We start from the raw sequence: 19,371 nt of genomic DNA on the forward strand, positions 1-19,371 counted from the left end.
TATTTTATGATCGCAATTTTATTTATTGAATTGTCTATTTTTGTTGTTGTTTATGTTAAAAAAAAATGTTATTTTTGTCTGCGATGGACTTGCGACCCTGTGATGGACTTGCAACCTGTCCAGGGTGTACCCCGCCCCTCACGCTGTGACTGCTGGACATGGGCACCAGTGACCCACGCGACCCTGAAAGGGAGAAGCGTGTACAGAAAATGGATGGATGGGTTATTTTTGTGTTGATAAGCCCGAGTAGTCTGTTGACTGACTGTTGTATTTGTTCAAATAATTGTTATGGGCAGGTTACAATATAAAAACATGTTTGTCATAATCATTTCTTGTGATTATTTGACAGGAGTTTTACTTTTAAAATGTATTTTATTTAGTTATAATRCAAATACAAGACAAATTAAACCAAGATTTAGAATAATTATCATTTTGATCCGTATGGTAATGTGTGACTGGGCCTCGTGTCACTTTATGTTGAACAAATTGGGCCCCGAGGTCAAAAAGGTTAAGAACCCCTGCTCTATACTACAGTTACCAGGTTCTTAAGTTGTAGGTACAAAGTCAAACATATTGACTTAAATTCAAAAATATAAATGTCTCACTCACATGAACTGTGAAGTTGGTTGACTCCCTTGAGCGCCGGCACACTTCTGCAAAGGCTTTAGTCAAACCTTTCTCAATGCTCTCGCTAAAGTTGCAGTAACGCACATCTAAATGGCCAGGAACAAACTGCAGCACTACAAAAATAAGAGTTTAAAATCTGTTGGAGTTCACAGCAGTTAAAATGTTTACAGCTTATTGCTTTTGCAGTCACCACAAAATGCTTAACAGAGGCAATTTACCTGTGTGGATTTGATATTTGCGCTCTGGTGTTATCCAATTAGGAGCCACATACAGKAAACGTCGGTTAGATTGTTGCAGAGCGTTGACGACAGATATAGCTGTGTACACAACTGGACCCGACACAATGCGGAAGACAAATTTTGGTGGGGGACTCACAACCTACACACACACACACACACAAATTATAAAACAAATCACTCAGAGTATTATCATCACTGTTACTTTATGCTAAAACAGTCTCTGGTTCTCATGTGTGGAAACATTTTAAATAATTAGTTTAACAGAAAGACTGCATTTCACAGGTTTATCAAGATAGCTTGTAAAATAGACCGTATTGTTCTGATTTACTGATTGTTCTTTGAATGACAGCCTAAATGATCTTGGTGAACTAAACGGTAATTTCCTTTTCTTGCTCCTAAGAAAAACATTATTCAGCACAGAAATAATAAAAACCATTACCTGCAGCTCCACTGTCTTGTTGAATTCTGCTTTTAGTATGTCTCGAACTTGTGATTTGGCATATCCAASAGGGACCCCCGAGGGAAAACCTTGAACAGAAACCAGAAGTTTGTAATTTCTCATATACTGCATGYATTTTGAATATAAACTGTAAGTTCTGCACATTTAGCCAAATGAGATTTCAGATTTACCAATCTKTGTTAAATAAACAGGCCTGTCCACTTGGCAGAGGTACATCCTTGTTGTTGTCTGTTCACTGGTAGTAGAAATGATGTTGATGTTAGTTGAGGTTTCAGCAGCAGAAGTAGCTCCAGTTGTAGCCTGATGAAGAGTAGTTGTGCCAGCTTGACTTGTGGTTCCAGCAGAGACTGTATTAACTTCACTGCTTGTTGGGATCAAGGTCATTGTGGCTGAGACGTCAACTCCATCTTCAGTYATGCCCTGATCGCCTAACATAACTGAGGGGACTAGGGTGACATTGTAAGATGTCGACTCATTTGAAACTGAAGTAATATTGAAAGGTTGCTCAGTTACAAATGAATCTTGAAATGTTATTTCAGTTGTAACAGCAGTTTTGTTGGTGGCAGTTTCAGTGGGAACTGCAGAGTAGGCTATAGTTGCAGTTAGGACAGTAGTAACATTCACAGTGCTTTCTTCAAAAGAGTCTGTAACAAACCAATGGACATCGGTAAGAGAGTCAGAAGATATCAAGTCCTCTGGCAGCAAAGGTGTTGTACTAGGCTCCAAAGCCTCTGCTGATGTAGTTCTTGTGGACACTTGGCCAGTCCAAGCTAAAGAGGACGATTCAAGGTAGTGGGTTGAGGCTAAAGAAGGATCAAGAAAAGTCTCGGATGCATTGATAAGCTGAAGACCGTCCACTATGGGTGATACTGTAGTTGATTCATCATGAGGTACAAACCCTGAAAACTCAAAGGACTCATCATCAGTCAGATTATTGTTGGACCCTGTGGTGGGCATGGTAGTTGTAGTGTTGATGAACATTTCAGTGATATTCTCSCTGTGTTCAGCTACAGCTTCAGAAACATTGCTTTCCTTGGTCAACTGAGTGGTGTAATACTCTAAGCTGTTCATATCAGGTAATAGGACATCTGTTGGTTGAATTGTAAAAGTATCTCCCCAATCTACATCTGATAGGTCAGATATATCAGTATTAGGTGTGGGAGTAGGATTTGTTATAAAGTGAGCTGTTGTAGAGACAGAGGAGGGATTATTGGATTTAGATGAAACGATGGTGTTGAATGCTGTCATGAGGCTTGGAGATGGTGAGATGTTTTCAGGATGCAGGGATGTRGGATATATAACCACTCTGGAAGGAAATGATGTATCATACTTTTCTGTGTCTTCCTCCAGATCAAATGGGTCTGAGGGCACTTTGGTGACCAGAGAATACTCGTCTCTGTCTGGATTGAAGAAAGACATTGTTTCCAAGTAGTCTCCAGACCCCCARTCCACGTCCATGGTGTTAGTGGGGTAGAAGTCCTCTGAAGGCACCTCAGTGGGTTCAGGTAAATATGAAGTAGAGTGGGAGGCGAYAAAAGGCACATGGTAACCGTGAATAATAACCTCATTTGGGTTAGAGCTCACGTGGCTAGAATCTACTCTTTGACYATGGAAATCATTTGTCAAAGTCTCAGATAAAGCCAGCATAGGGGGTTGCAGAGCTTGGCCAGATTTTGAAAGATTGACTGCTTTCTCATCCTGTCCTTTMATAGAAGTTGCTCTTTCCTCATTTTGAAGACCTTGATGAGGTGTTGAACCTGTAAAAGCAGGACTTGGGGATGTTATGAATGTATTCTCGGTTATTTGCTTGGATTTCGTAGTAGATTGAGAGAAAAATGATGCCTCACGGTTTGAGTTTGCTTTGGACACGTTCCAGTCTGTAGAGTGTATAGCTGATTCCTCAAATTGTGGAATAGATCCTAGAACAGGTTCAGCGGGGCTTAATAATGAGGTTGCCTGAACATGTGGCTCCTTTACAAGAGCATCACTTGGCTGGAAATGCATGGTGTCAGCAGTTTCAGCCTCTGGGATTTGTTCAGAAATGGATGGCAAGTCAACAGGTGATTCTGGGTTCTTAAAGGCAGTATAGCTTGAGTCTGGTAAGGCTGATAGAGATAATCTTGTTGGACTTGGATTGTCTCCAAGAAATTCCATGGGGGTAGTGTGCGAGTCCAAAAGAGACCCATCTGCAAGAAAACATAGATTGTGCTTTAGGTTTAGGAACAAATACAAGAAAAAAAATCACTTGACTATTTCTAAAGTTAGCTAATTCTCATAAATAGTATTATTATTGAATGGAATAATGTATCAGGGGCAATGAAAGGATTTACAAAACTCTGAAAACAAGGCATGCAATAAAAAATGATGTATCTCTAGTTAACAAATTACAACAAAACCATGAAGAAAAAAATACATTCAATGAAAAAAATAAGTACAATCTGAAGAAAATGCAAATAGATGTGATAATGAAGGCACCATTCTGAAGGTGATAAGAAGACAATGCCGACATATAGACACATAGACAGTTTTCCTTTTTTCTACTTTTTTTTCCAGGGGATATGCTGACATGYAGACACAGACCATATGTCTAGAATTTTACAAGAGGATGGCAGAGACAGCATTATCTATCCTTCTTTCTTGTGCTTGATCTTGGAAGTGATAGATGATGTGATTTTCAGCTCCTCAAAAAACAACTGTACCTCTTACACACAATATAAAAAATCTTCAAGGGTAACATTAGAAAAGCCAAAGTGTGGAAATAGCAAATGAAGGTTGTGCAATGCTTTTCAAATTTAATTTGTGTGCCAAAGGGTTGGCTATCCATATTGCATAACGCTACATATTGTGCATGATTTAATTTAGGAAAAGCATTGATTACACTGCGGTCATATTTGAAAGCAGCTTCATGACTGGAACATTTCTTAAATTACTCATGGAATTAAATAAGACCCTTTAACATTTACATGTAGCTGCACAAGCTTATCTCTTTGATATGCCAAAATGATACAGTTATATTTAAAGACTGCCCTCAGAAATCCTCTCCTTGGACAGTTCAAAGATTCAGTTTGTCAGCAATTTCAAACATCTTGGGTCAGCAGCTACAAACATCTCGGGATTTATCTTGACTTCTCACTTTTGTTTGAAASTCATATCAACACTCTGTTCTCCAAGGTTAAGTCTTGAATAGGATTTTCCTTTTGAAACAAATCTTCACTAACTCATTCTGCTGAACGTCTTTTAGTAATAAGGACAGTGYTTTCAATCTTCAACTACAGCAATGTCATTTACAGAAGTGCTGCCAAAACCCTCCTCCATAACTAAACACCGTTTATCATGCTGCCATTCGATTTGTCACCAGAGTTCCCTTCAGCACTGAACTCTTTATTCCATGGTGAAGTGGCCTTCTTTTCACTCCCACAGACAAACACTCTGGTTTCTCTTCTATAAAACACCATCTYTTCTTGTTTCATCTTTTAACATGTTATGGGATGTTTTCACCTAACCATATTGTTTATGTTTAATTTTATTGTTTAAGTGTAATTTCCCTTGGGGATCAATAAAATATTTTAATTCTGAAAACCCTAAACTGGTAAAACCCCATCTTACCTATTCATTACTCAACATTTGTACTTGTATTATTATTATTATTAGAAAATTATTTTATCCCATTTTCATCTTTTAAATTTTCTGTTAGAGCATCACTTCACCGTCACTGCATCTGTTTAAAAAAATGCCATTTTCACATTTTGCTGTATCTGTTTTACCAATTTCATTGTTATCCATAGCTTTAGCCTGTATGGTTTAATGTATGGTTGCTTCTTGCCAGTACAGCTCAAGATACAGACACAGCCAAAACAGTATATTTGAGAAATTGTTCAAACATTGTCCATATATTGAATCACCAGCAGCTGCAAAAACTGCTGCTGTCTGTATTTTACCAAAGATCTGCAGCAGAATCATCTGCGGGAGAAGACTCAGTTTAATACAAAAAAGACAAAGAAAAGCAGTATACACTTTTAAAAATGTGTCAACACAAAATAAGCTTTCTGGGGCATCATTTTCAATGCAYTGCATTGCTTTATAAACAGAAGGTTGCTGGCTTGGCCTTGGGAAACTCTCACTTTAATTATAACTTACTCTGGCACCTTAATTAAGTCTGCATGCAACTATTACAGAACCCACTGGAAAGGACTTGGGAAGAATCCAGTCTTTCTGTTCAAACGCTTGGATCAGCAGCCAAGTGTTTGAACCCAGAGAGATGCAGAACACAGCTGAGCAGATGCACAGCCACAGCGTACACAATTATGTGATTGACTACTGAACAGAGTCATATACTGTATGTGAGGCTAGTAGCATCTGGTGACCCGCATTAGATAAAACATGGGGGGAAAGTCCATTTGGTGCGACRATATTTTTATTAAGTCATTATGAGAAAGCTGCAGCATTGGTTGGTGTTTAAATCTCAGCCTAAACATAACTTGAACATGATTATTGGTCATTAGGCACGCATGTATTTATTTTTATTTTAATCTATTCAGGCGCAATGCTGTATTATACACACGTGCACACATTCAACTGAAATGACAGCACTTCTCWGTAAAAAGCAACACATTTTGAATGCTACAAAAAAAGCAAAGGCAATCAYGTCCATGTTTATTGCAAACAGAGTGAAGTTTGAGGTCAAAGTGTTGAATGTGGCCCCAAAATGTCAACTCACTTCAATACACCCCAGTGGTGACAAACCATTTCATTTGTGGTCACATTCAGGACAAATAAGCATGCATGAACAGAACACAAACCATCTAGCTAATCAGAATGATTGCCATTAGTGGCAGGTGATYAATAATTGTAATTGAGGGGAAAATGAAATCATGAATCCATGATGACAATCTACTTAAAACACTTACCGTATTTATTCATGTATAATACGATCATATGTATAATATGACGCCACCCCCCCACCCCCCAAGCTTAAAAAGCATAAAATATTAAATCCTCAAACTACCTCCAATTTCATTCAGACTGCAAGATTTTTYAGCCTTTGCAGTCTTTATACATATCAGTAAAATGATCATTGGACTGTTCATTTTATTTTAACAACATATGTACTGAAAGGTATTTTGACAACAAATATATATCAGCTGTAGCAGCATCATATGAATTCTGGCATTTTACACATAGTCCACCAGGATGTGGCAACACAAAAGCCAGAGACTTCACATGAGATTTGAGACCATCTTGTGGGGGAAAAGCAGATTACTTCCTACTCGCGAGCGCCCTCTCTGGTGGGAAAACGTTTTTTCAAGGATACAAACCTTTTCAGAACACCGGTAGACGGCAGCCATTACAGACGAACATGTTTGTTGTTGTTCGAGGAGTGGCCCAGTCGCACGCTAATGTCATTAGTTCCCTATCAGTACTAAGGTGCAGGAATACTCCCCCCCCACTTTTTTTCACATCATGTCGCCTGCCTGGATCTGTTACTATCTCGTTCTGAAGGACGGAGGAGTGTCAGGGGTAAGCTCGTTTMAACTACTTTTTACGACGCGGTCTCATTTCTGGACTCATGCATTTTGCATTTTGTGAATGAAGCCAATATTTCAGATAAAATAAAGTAAAAATATTTATCCGAGTATAATACTACCTCCCAACTTTATGGATGATTTTATTGATTTAATTTTACGTATTGAAAAAATATGTAAAAATTTTACTTGAGCAAATACGGTAATCATGATTAATTTTTTTGCCAATATCGCCCAACCCTACKACACAGATAGACTAAATTAAAACTTTCTGCACTTCTACAGACTCRAAGTACACAACAAATTGTATGAAATGGCTAAAAGGTGGCTTTTGCATGATATGTCCTCTTTAATACTTGACCTAATTTGTGTTAATGACACTGAGCAACAGACAGCAACTGGGCGCAGAGAAGACATCAGCCTGGATTAGGGCTAACATTACAGTCGGCAAAAATTGATGAAGCTCTCAAAGACTAACGCTGCGATACCACCTGTCCACTGAAACACSAGTGTGCTACAGTTGGGTGGGYGCTCATTGTTGGGCCAATCCACGAAACTAWACACCAAACCCAATACTTGTGGACAACTTCAAGTAACATGTCAAAGACATATCAACAACATGCCTTCACTCATGTTACTCCTCTAATTACTTTATTTCATTCTTCCAGAAAGGGAATCGTTTTAGATAAGTTCTCAAATCATTGCTACAAACTCATCATACAAATACAAAGACAGGTTGAAACAACTTAAAAAAGTAAATGTTTTGTGAAACATATGAAAGTTATATAGACGTGTAAATTACAGAAATGTCTTTTGAACATAAACAGATGATCTAATGTGCTGAACTGTGTTGAACATAACTGAGCTGACAGATGAGACACCTACAAAACCAAGGATAAAGGAAAAAAGACTAATATAAAATAAATGAAAAAAAAAGAGTAATGTTTGTATGCCATTTATTAGAATGGAGGGGAAATTAGAACTTCTCAGAACAAACTAATCACACACAAACAGGAAAAACTTCCGCCCATGCATATGTTTTAGCTTAATACTAATTTGGGGCTTTAACTTCAAACCAAACTACATTTAATTATTAGAGTAAGGTCAACAAGCACACATGCATGCACTTACACACACACACAAATGAGAATTTTGCACGTAAACAGTCGTAAATTTCTAATGCCAAGAAAGCTGTGTTACCAATAGCAGAATTCTATGACATCATTTTCTGTGCTTGCCAGACTTTTTACTGCAAAAGAAGAACGTAATTTAATGGTTGTGTAATTTTAAAGAGAAGGGACAGAAGAAAGAGGTTTTTTTTAGTATTAATGCTCACTAACTACAACCTCACACATGGTTCTGTTTTTAACTGAGCCCCTTGCGTGACTGCCTCTTTTCAGCTGGCGAGAGCTGTGTGTGCTGAGAGCAGTCAAACAATCAAGATACGCCTGTGTGCTGACTTTTGGTTTATCAGGAAAGCTTTTAAGATGGGAAAGATTGAATTGTTTTTATCAGTGGAGTGGATTTAGATCATGGGCTCTACCAAAGCTCAACCAGCCCTGAACAGAAAAAGTAAATATGTTTCAGCTTATAAAAAAAGGGTGTCTTGTTATTATAAATCTACAAACATTGCTTTTCAATCCACTTACGCTTATTTAAGTGAACAATAAGCATTAGGAGGTAAAATGAACAGGTTTAAATCAAAGAGTGAGCTACAAATGTATTTATTTCAAATGTTGCCACCCAATAAATAAAGTTTTCACTAACTTATTCTGTAGTCAAACATGAACATGAGCAAACGAAACTCCTAAAATATTCCAGTGGCCCTTCGTTTTTCTTTCCTGAGGGAACACTTTGTCAGATAAGCAAATGGGGAGTTCAAGAAAAAGAGGGGGGCGCAGGATGGGTGGGAGGGGATAGGAACAGCACAAGAGCCCGATTGAGAAAAAGGAAGAGGTGTAACGGAGAGAAATAGATGTGCAAAAAGCTCTGAGGCGCAGCAGCTGACTTTTCTCTCAACATTTTCGGTGAGTCTTATAGGTCATTTGTTAAGAACACTTCCTAAAATGTAAAAGTTCCAAAAAAAAAAACAGGGGAAAAAAGGAATCTTTATAAAGAAGCCATTCCGATTGTTCAGTGCCAGTGTGTCAATCTTGATGAAAGACCAAACATCAAAAGTTGGCTACACTTCTTTATCTTTTCAAGTCTTGTTTTAAAAAAAAAACTGGAAGAAAACATTTGCAACCAAAGAGGACTGCATCACACAGCACCCTCGTCTACTTTATCCCAATCCTGTCCACAGACCACTGTCAGACTTTAGGTCCAGGACTAACAAACGCCTCCTGATGGGTTAGGTAAAGCCCTGTCTGTAGCGTCAGGAAGTCAGTTCCAAGTCTAAAAATTATTAGAAGTGAAAAGGAAATGTCTGTGAGGGGGTGCAATGYGATGTGCTTACTTGTAGGTTTCAAACTACTACTGTAGTGCTGAAAAGACCAAAACAAAATGATTTAGCCYGGGGAAGCTCAAAACAGGTCATCAGCGATTTGGTCTCAGCACAAAAACAGCCTCGGGAAACCAAAACTGGCTGACAGGCTGCTAACATGGAAAAACTCAGAGGTGAAAATGTTACGTATTTGTTAAAAAGATGGTCCCCATGCAAAAAATATTAACAACAATGTAATGATTTTTACAAATTAACCAATCAACTCAACTGTTGAAAATTACATTTGTAAAAACACATGGTACTCAAAACTGCTCACAAATACAAGCACCGATACATTTACATAACCTTTAACTACTTATAATAATAAACAACATGATACATAATCAGGACTAAAATAACTGTAAAAAATCAGTATTTATATATAAAAGGATGCAGAAAGCACAACAATGAAGTGTTTCAGTGATCAAACTTGATTGTTTTACAAAGATTAAAGTGCTGTTCTTGAGTTTGTTACCACTCGCCCACTCTTGACCAGCAGACTTACTTCCACTACTCGCTTCAGAGCCAAATATTGTTGGGACAGGCTGACATGCAGGGTCAGCAACTGGCCACTTTCCAATAATACGTCCCTTTGGTCAGACGGCAGGCCTGGTGAGCCCAATAATACCCAGTGTTTGGCTTTTGATAGGTTCTACYCATTGATCTGCAGCCGCTTCCAGCTCTAATGAATAATGAATGGCCATATTGTCATCCTGCTCAGATCAAATTTCATGTAGCAATGGACTGCACTGGTAATTAGATGGGACTTTGCTGGCCTTTCGCTTCCTGCCAGACAATGTGGTGCAGAGAAAGAAAGGAAAAGGAAAAAAAAAACAAGCAAATCTTTGAGTGCAATTTGTGGCATTGCAAAAAAAAGAAAGTTTTGAAGTGTATCAAATTATCTTATTGAGTTATGATGTCGTCGATTCAAAATAGGAAACTATCATTTTAAAAAAAGCTGAAAAAAGAAACGTGAAATGCTACAATGGATCTGACCTAGAAACTCAAAAAGCTAAAGCAGCAATGGCTAAATATTTTACCATCTAACAAAGCATGTGAATAAAAACGTATTACTTCGTATGAATTGCTTTTATAAAAATAAGTAAACAATATAGCACATCTCCAAGATAGCAGAACAAATCTATTACTAATTTCTAAAAAACTACATCTTAACAAACGTTCTGATGAAGYAGTAGAAGTAGTAGTAGTAGTAACAGCAGTAGTARTGGTAGTAGTAGTAGTAGTTTTGGGGAAACAAGTAATTTCTAACTTCATTTCTTAGCCTTTTAAAGAACAACTTCAATTTCATTCAAATATCATAAATCAGTGTTGTGCATTGGCAATAATTTGGTGATATGTAACAACACAGGGGTCATGATATGATATACTGTGATTCAGTAAGTAAGATGATTAATTGCCCTTTTTTCTCCAAAATTCATTGCATGTATAAAATCCGATTAAATTATTTTATTTTTATGTAATCAAAGCAACACTGCATTTGTATTACACCTCTTCTTACAACAGCCACCCATAAAGCCTTATTTAGAAATTGATACAATGCTTATGAGAATTGATACAGTATCAGGAATTAAAATATCTCAATATTTTACTGCATCAATATTTTCAAACACTCCTTTCTAAAGTGGGGAAWATTATAAATTTGGACCTGAACTACAACCCAAAAGGTTTGCTTTTCTTTTTTTTAATTAAAGTAAATACAGTGAGCTGCATCTAGTTTTGCTTTTATTCAAGCTTTCTGTTATTTGTCTCAAAGAAAARGATCAATAAAACATTTTATTCAAGCTGCAGGAGCAGAATCTAACTGTTTCAGCAGATCCAAAATGAATTGAAAACTGCTGAAACAACAGCAAGGCTCAACAAAAGGAATGCATTATTGCACATACAAGAACATTATTGTTATTTATATTTTATTGCACACTAATTTGACATATTTTCATGTCAAAACAAGGTCTTAAAAAATCTTTTCAGTCTCTGCTTTTTGTCCAAAGTTAAGTTGATTGGCAGATCTTCTTAAAAATAAAAACTGAAAACTAAAAATAAATGTATTTTTTTGTATTATAATATAATGTAGAATCATATAGTGTGTACAAATCCAGTAGTGACATTGTTAATTAAGGAACCATCAATTAGAGCTTGATCAGTCAGCAGTACTGCTGAAGCCAGAGAGCCAAGCAAGTGCATGTCTCTCACAAACYGCTGCCAAGCCTGATGACTGAGCAGTGATTACGACTATAGTCAGTGGACGRCATAGCATTGACCATTGCTGTCGTTATACATGGTTGTGCTCCGGTAGTTAYGATTATTACAGCAGTGACATAGTGGAAACATGAAATGTATGCTGGTGTGAGAGTGTGAACAATCAGCTGGCTAACTGATGCAGTAAAAGTATTATTCTTAAAAACTGGGCTGTTAACAATGGCGTGTTGTTGATGTGCCAAGCTTAGAGGACTCAGTATAAGTAAGCAAAAGTATTTTTAGTATAGCTTTAAAGTGCATGTGACATGCCTATCCTTCAAAYGYAAAAAGTCAAAGAAAATATTTTCATATTTAGGAAAATTGTCATAAAAAACCTGWTTTAACCCATTTTGTCCCATAACTGGTATATTTTCCTTTGAATTTGGCTCAGCTAAAGTGAAACAGGAAGTGACATCAAAGGGAAACTCTTTTAACAAAGAAAACTCTCTGGTCTTTGTTTATTTAAATTATATTATTTGAACTCTGACTTTTCTTCATCTCTCTCTTTCAGGGATTAAAATTATCTAAAGAAACATCAGAAGACTCCCAGCTGTCTGTGCTGTTAGCCGTTGTAGCAACGCTCTGTTCACACGCAGACATGCCCCTTTGACATCACTTCCTGTTACTTCACATGCAAAYATCTCAACAACTGTTCATCTCAATGGTGTGAAATTGCTTTTGCAATATGTTATCCATGTTATCTTTCCAGAAGTGGAATCACATTTATCACAAAGAATTGATGYCACAGGCACTTTAAAAACAGCTGTGGCTACAGCTGCTGACATGCTATTAAACTCCTAATAATTTGGCTGAAGCTCATTTGTTTGACCACATGTCAATTTTATGACAAAATCCTAATAAASCACAAAGAGTTGCTGCTTCACATAAACAGTTGTGAAATTTAAAAAGAAGATTTACGTGTGTATTTTATTTTAGCCAGCCCTCTGCACAACAGTTTCCTGATGGCATTTTTCTGCATGGTCCTATTAATGTGCAACACCACTGACTGTTTGGATGTCCTTACAACRTGTTCTTTTCTCCGGAGCAACATGCAGGGGGAGGGGTACGAACGGAGATAACGTCAGCATCAATAAATTTAAGCTTGCGAAAATCACCCGTCAACTGGTTGGATTTGGACCCTCTCTTYCTCTCCAATTAAAATAAATTGTTTTAACTCTTGAGCCGGATTGCTGCAGCGGCAGAATCATTTTTATCTTTGGAGAAAGTTCTGGATCAAACACTCGGGCAAGCGGGGGGGCTCTAACGCAGTTCACGTGAAAATCAAGACTTAAACTGAAAACACAGCGAGGGGTTAGCAAAAAGTAAACTTGAGGTTCACTAATAAAACTGTGTGCTTTGATATTCCTGGGGTATATGTGGGGACATAAGATGTAAAAAGGGGACCAGAGGCAACAAAAAGGATGATTGTTAGGTTGTGTAAACAAAAAATATATACATACAGTGCAGCTGCTCAGTGGTTCACAAACAAGACTGCAGTTGTGCCTCACTTCTACTTAATGTGAGTAATCATGTCACATTTTACAGAGAATGTGCATTCATGACAAGAAAACATCCTTATCTGCACAGACTAGATTAATAAAAATGAAAAACAAAAACAGGCAGATGAACAGATGAAGGATTTTGGGACTAAAACAAGAAGGAACTTAACCAAGATAAAGACCTTGTAACATAACCACTGTTTGTTTTTTTTTTCTATATAAAATACATTGAAGAGAAAATGTATCATCTGATTTGTATAACAGTTGCTGTCATTTCATTGTAAAAACTATTCCATATTTCCACTTGTAAAACTGATTTTTGGGCAGGTCATGCTGATTTTTAGGTGTGGCTGAGATTAGTCTATAAAAGGGGCGTGTGCGTCGGCGCGCAGCGGCGCAATCAGAGAGGAAGACGCTCACCGTCAGATCGTGCAGCGGGAGACTTGAAWTGACTGAAAGTTTAGAATAAGTGATCGGTCATAGAAAAGAGAAAATAAAACAGCAATCAAAGTTTCGCCCCAGCGCCACGGATCGTGCGCTGTCAGMGCTGGATTGGAGCTGGTACCCAGGAAACGCCGACAGGTGCAAGAGGACGCCAATTTACCGGAGGACGCCGACGGTGCGAGAAGACGCCACCGGGGGAAAGGAAAGGAAAGGAAAGACATTCTCGGTGAGATCTGGACTTTACTTTTCTTTTTGGGGATTTTTTGGTGGTACCACATATTTTTTCTCATTTGTTGGGGGGAGTGTTTTTTTGACGCGTTGGAGTTTTCGTTTTGAATTGGGACTTTGAATTAAAGCGGAGAAATTCTCCCAGGAYATGGAACTCTGTTGTGGACAATAATCGCATCAAAAAAGGAACGGGAATGTTTGGACATTTAACCTTTTGGGTTTCTATATTGACAGGGACTGAGTGAATTAAATTTAAACTAACCTTTTATTTTTGAAGGATTTTTGGGTTATTTGATCTGTAACTATTTTTATTTCTTAGCTTGTGGTTTTTGTAATAAATCATTTTTGCTAAAAATCGACAAAACTTCATATTGAATGACTGTTTTTTTATTTCTCAAATTAACTGGTGTAACATATTTTTTCTGATGCCGGTAACGATCCCCTTTGAGTGTATTTGTGAGTTCTGCTTTAAATAGAAGCTGGATTTTACAACCTTAAGTGCCTGTGACGTGCCTATCCTTCAAAAAGTCATAGAAAGCWTCTTTATATTTAAGAAAATTGACATTGTACACATGATTTTACCCATTTTGTCACATAACTGACCTATTTTCTTTTAAATTTGACTCAGCCAAAGTGAAACAGGAAGTGACATCAAAGGGGAACTCATTAATAAAATAAACTCGCTGGTCTCTGTTTATTAAAACTAAATTATTTAAACTTTAACTCTTATTCATCTCTCTTTGATAGCAACTAAAAATAATGTAAAGAAACATCAGAAAGCAACGAGGATACAGTATTTACTTAAATTTCAACGCAAATTTATACTGAAATATTTTGTATGTACAAGTCTAGAAGCATTAAAACAATAAAGACACTGTTTTTAAAAACAATGCAATTTCTTAYATTGTAGCTAGAAATAATAATGTTGCCCTAACAAACTAATTTAGATGCATTTGTTAGTGTGCAAATGCAGGCAATGCTATGCTGGAGTCTGCTTCTCTTTAAACCTAACTGAACGAACAATAGTAGTAACACTGTGGATAAGTTAGTGGATCATGTTGTGTGAGTCGGCAAACGGTGTCCTCTTACCTGCAACAGGTGATCCCGCTGTGATCACTGTTACCAACAAGGTTATCCCCAGGAACACGGCATGCTGGGTAAGAGCCTCGAGCATCACCACTAAACCCACAGTGGAGAGTAAAGCAGCCATGGTGCGGCGGGGATGAAGTCAAGGCATTTCACCCGGTTAAGAAGAACAGATTCATCTCCAGGAGACAAAATGAGGACCGGTCTTTTCCTTATACCCCGTCCTCCGGCAACATGGCCTTCCAGTGGAGAACAGCTGTAGGAAACAAAGAAGACACTTATGCAGCTGAAGACATATTTTTTAAAATTGGCTTTTATTTTTTTTTCAACGTAATATTTTTATCACATGTATGTTTTGTTTCATCTATCTTGTTTTATCTATCTTATTTTATCTCTTGTGTTTTTATGTCTTCTTGTAAAGCACTTTGTGGTTTCTGACCTTCAAAAGGTGCTTTATAAATAAAGTTTACTTACTTACTTACTTACTTACTTACTTACTTACTTACTTACTTACTTACTTACTTACTTACTTACTTACTGTAAAACAAGCATGATTGTATTTACTTTTCTGCATCACTAGAATAATCAATTTTAACTTGAAGCATATTTTAACAGAGAGGATCATCTGAACAAGGCTTATTATAAATGTGAGAGAAAATAAAGTATTTTTTTTCTTAATTTTACTGGTTAATATCTCAGCATGGGCAATTAAAATAAAATCCTGGTAAGTTAAAGTTGGATTTAGTCATGCTTGTTTAGAAAAAAAATTAGGTCATCACTCACAGGCAGAGGACTAGGTTCAGTATTATCATGTATGATTGGTTCATGATTATGATTTTTATGAATTAACCTTGGCTATGGGCTTTGTTTATGATATATTACCAATCACAAGGAGACATGCGAGGTTAAAGAAAACACGAGACAAAACAAGGCGACAAGGCAGACGTCATATCTGTGCTGTTAGCCCCAGAAGCTCTTATCATGACACAGTTCAGTCTCTTGTCCTACATCCCGTCCCGTTACTAGTGAGATTAAAGCTCATGTGGCAATTCTTCATAAAACTACACAAAGCAGGTTATCCATTCCTTGAGCGGAACTGTAAAAATGTCACAAGCGTGCAGACTGTAATGTTATTTCCCTAAGCTAGCTCTGAAAACCAAAGATAAAACGATATTTCCCCTTGTCTCCCCCCTGCCTGAGCTGCTTTCATAGCTCATAGCTGCGCACACAGACAGACTTACCTCCACACACAAAAAAAGCTCCGACTCAGTCAGTTTTTCAAATAGGATGAGAAGAAAATATCCTTGAGTGGAATAAACCGCTGCACGAGGCTTTCCCCTTATCCTTTACGTAATCACGTTCCTGCCTTTGAAGTTCTTCCAAAGTGAACGTGCCGCAGACAACCTGGTAGCTCCTCGGGATCTGACACTCTTTTAGGAACAGTTACCTTCCCTCGCCTTGATTGGATTAGCCCCGCCCCCTGACTGCTCTGATTAGTTTCTAATTCACCAAGACCCACTCTGATTGGCCAACACGCTTTTCCGTCATGGCGGGCTTTCCATATTAGGTTGGTCCTCGTCGCCTGGCGTCTGCGGCTTCCACGGCAACGTTGCCTCATGCAATGATGCACTTTATAAGTATGGGCGGACATATTTGTGTCAGCCTATAAAAACTAAAAATTGGGTTTTCTCTTTATGCAATACTGAATTATTTCACTATGTTTTTATTTGTTCATAAATCTAGCTGTGTTTAACTGTTTAGCAGCATCACAATTTAAAACCCTGTTATAGCCTATTTAATTTTTTCTCTCTCTTTGATTTTAAATTGTAAATAATATCGCAGTTAAAAATAGTTTTTTTTCTTCTTTTTTTTTTTTTTTGCTGCTTGTAAAAGTCGTGTGTGGCAGCATGGCTTTGTGTTGGGAATAAAATGGATACGATTTAACCCATATAACCCAACACGTCAGTGCTGCTGCCTYAGTGGACACGTTGTTGCACACTGCCACCTAGTGGCAACATAKAGCTCATGTTTCTGAGGATGGAGGTATTTTTAATATTTTTTTTAGGACTCAGGTTTTATTAAATTCTTCTGCACCAAAGTAAGGATATATTGTGTTTTTCCCATGCATCTAGAACACATCAAACTGGACTTTCACCACATTTGAAGTGGCCTGCAAGAGCTTCCAAGATGTATTATTAATGTATTAAATTAAGTGTATGCTGCTTTAAAACTAGCATTGACCAAAAGCTACATCTCCCATAATGCATGTCAGTTATTTTCCCCACGAAATGGGAGCATCCCACCAGGGTCAAGGTTTCAAAAGTAGCAGGCAACCGGTGAATTTCGCAGTGTAAAGTCTCCATTTCTCTGCATTTTCTCCAGCCACTTCAGTGTTTATGAGAACTTATTAAAGCACTGTTTCTATGCACAAAATACCACATACAGCTCAGTTGTTGTTTGTCAGTGGTGCACAACTGTAGCAATAAGACAACGAACGTGATGTTTTGCTTTTTTTTTTTTTTACCAAAATTAAACCCACTGGCCCTGTGCAGCCTTCGGTGAAAATAAATCTGACTCCCCTGGTCTCGAAGATAAAGTTACATTTTTAATTGAGATTGCACTGTTTCTGATGAGTTCATGCAATATGTTTTGAGTTATCATGTGAAAAACAGATTTAATCACTTTATTTCATTCAATTAAAACTGTTACATTGTGTTCTCAATTCAGGCGACATTGTAGCAATTTTAAAATTGTATCTTTTTGAAACACTGTTGTGATTAATTTTTTTTTTTATCAATTGTTTCTGTTTAAAATGCTGCTCATACACACTAAAAATGTCTGGATTAAAAACAACTCAATTTGTAACCCAGCATAGAGTCAATTTTGCCAACCGAGGGGAACTAGAACTCAGCAGTTGGATTATCAATTAGACCAGTTGAGTTTTCAACCCAAAAAATTGGGTTAAATGACTAATTTGTTTAATTAAAGCAACTAATAGGCTGAGTTAAAAAGAGCAAACCAAAATCTAGGTTGCCAGATTTTAACAGGCACATCTGGAGTGTGCGCCACAACAGAAACACACCACAACAGGAAAACAGGAGACTGGTGCCGTGACTTAACAAGTTTAATGTAAATCCAAGACAAAGTGTGATTACATTTCTACACATATACAATATGCATATGTGAGCATACAAATTYTCATTAATAACTCAATTCACCTCTCAGACCGAAAAAATGATCAAAAGTAACAGTGAATAACAAGCTATAACATAGTTCACCACGATGCGAGCCCCTTCTCATCCTACAGTTAGTAAAAACAGGACAATTAAAAGAACTACACTCTTCTATTTGATGAAGCTGTTTGTCTATTAAAAACCCTCCAGTAAAATTTACAGTGGTTTCATCAATGTTTTTCTTCTTCTTCTTCTTCTTCAAAGCCTAATATAAATTCACTCAATTTTCCTACAACAAAAATGATTAAGAGAAGCACACAACATCATAATGGAAACACAAGCGCTTTGTAGAATGTACTCAACTTGTTAGGAGGTTTAATTAATCATTTTTCTTACTGTCATTATTATATTTATTTAAACATTCTATAAAGCCAGTAAAATATCCATTCTCATAACATACTTGATAATGTTAGGCTAAGGAGCAGGGAATACATAAAACGCTACCTTCAACGGATTGAAACAAAGAGACGTCAATCCCAGATAAACAAAAGTAATTAAGAAAAGACAATTAACAGAGATTATTAGGAAATACTGCCGCACACGTTAACTTCATTGACAAAGAATGAAATATTACAACATTGAAAAAAAAAAAAACATACAGCAATGGACACAAAAAGGGGGTCAGGGTTTGATGCACTCTTAGGTCCTTAGAAAAGGTTAAACTAAAGCATCAGTGGCTATTTAATTTGGACTGACGTGGTCTCTGGTGGTTTGCAGTGAAAACAAGCTCGTTTTGAGTGTAGCTTTGGTCTACCACATTCAGAGTACTACAAAAACAAAAATAAGTGGAAACAGATTTAAAATGGTACGTTTGAAGCTAAAAGCAAAGCAAAAATAAATAAATGGTAATAAGCCAGTTTTCACTTTTGTTTCTACTATCAACTAAAAGGGGTGTTTGCATCTTTTTTTTAATTAATGTGAATGCAATAACACAACTCCTCCTGTCTGCGACGGCATCAAACCATGACCTACCCCACCCTGAATACCCCCAAAACATAGTCAGCAATTTGAGTTACAAAAAGAAAAGAAAAAAGAAAGACATGTATCTAAAAGGGCTTTCAGAATGTTTGTGTAACTAGCATTTTTAGTGATTAAGAGTTCATTAACACATGATTTCTCCACCTGGATCCCCCTTCCTTTAACTCCTCTGAACTTTGGAAAGCAGCTGCGGCTTCAGTTTGTCTCGTCGCTCGCTAAACATCAAGTTCCAGCACTTTGAGGATGAGTAAATGTTGCAGTGTGTGTGTGTGTGTGTGTGTGTGTGTGTGTGTGTGTGTGTGTGTGTGTGTGTGTGT

The 19,371-nt window shown here is 37.3% G+C and overlaps 1 protein-coding gene across 2 annotated transcripts in view; it reads right to left on the minus strand.

The window, feature by feature from the left end:
- si:ch211-1e14.1 (UPF0606 protein KIAA1549) overlaps positions 1 to 16,285 on the minus strand; it is a 40,635-nt gene extending 24,350 nt beyond the window's left edge. For both annotated transcript variants that reach the window (XM_014016540.1, XM_014016538.1), the window contains exons 1-6: positions 16,085 to 16,285; positions 14,847 to 15,099; positions 1,497 to 3,512; positions 1,306 to 1,394; positions 846 to 1,005; positions 610 to 740 (exon numbers count right to left, since the gene is read on the minus strand). In XM_014016540.1, the coding sequence (XP_013871994.1) occupies positions 610 to 740; positions 846 to 1,005; positions 1,306 to 1,394; positions 1,497 to 3,512; positions 14,847 to 14,967 (2,517 nt within the window). In that variant the 5' untranslated portion in view covers positions 14,968 to 15,099; positions 16,085 to 16,285. The remainder of the gene's footprint in view (positions 1 to 609; positions 741 to 845; positions 1,006 to 1,305; positions 1,395 to 1,496; positions 3,513 to 14,846; positions 15,100 to 16,084) is intronic.
- Positions 16,286 to 19,371: the final 3,086 nt, after the last annotated feature.

Source organism: Austrofundulus limnaeus, unplaced genomic scaffold, assembly GCF_001266775.1.
Source record: "Austrofundulus limnaeus strain Quisiro unplaced genomic scaffold, Austrofundulus_limnaeus-1.0 Scaffold147, whole genome shotgun sequence".
Classification (NCBI taxonomy): domain Eukaryota; kingdom Metazoa; phylum Chordata; class Actinopteri; order Cyprinodontiformes; family Rivulidae; genus Austrofundulus; species Austrofundulus limnaeus.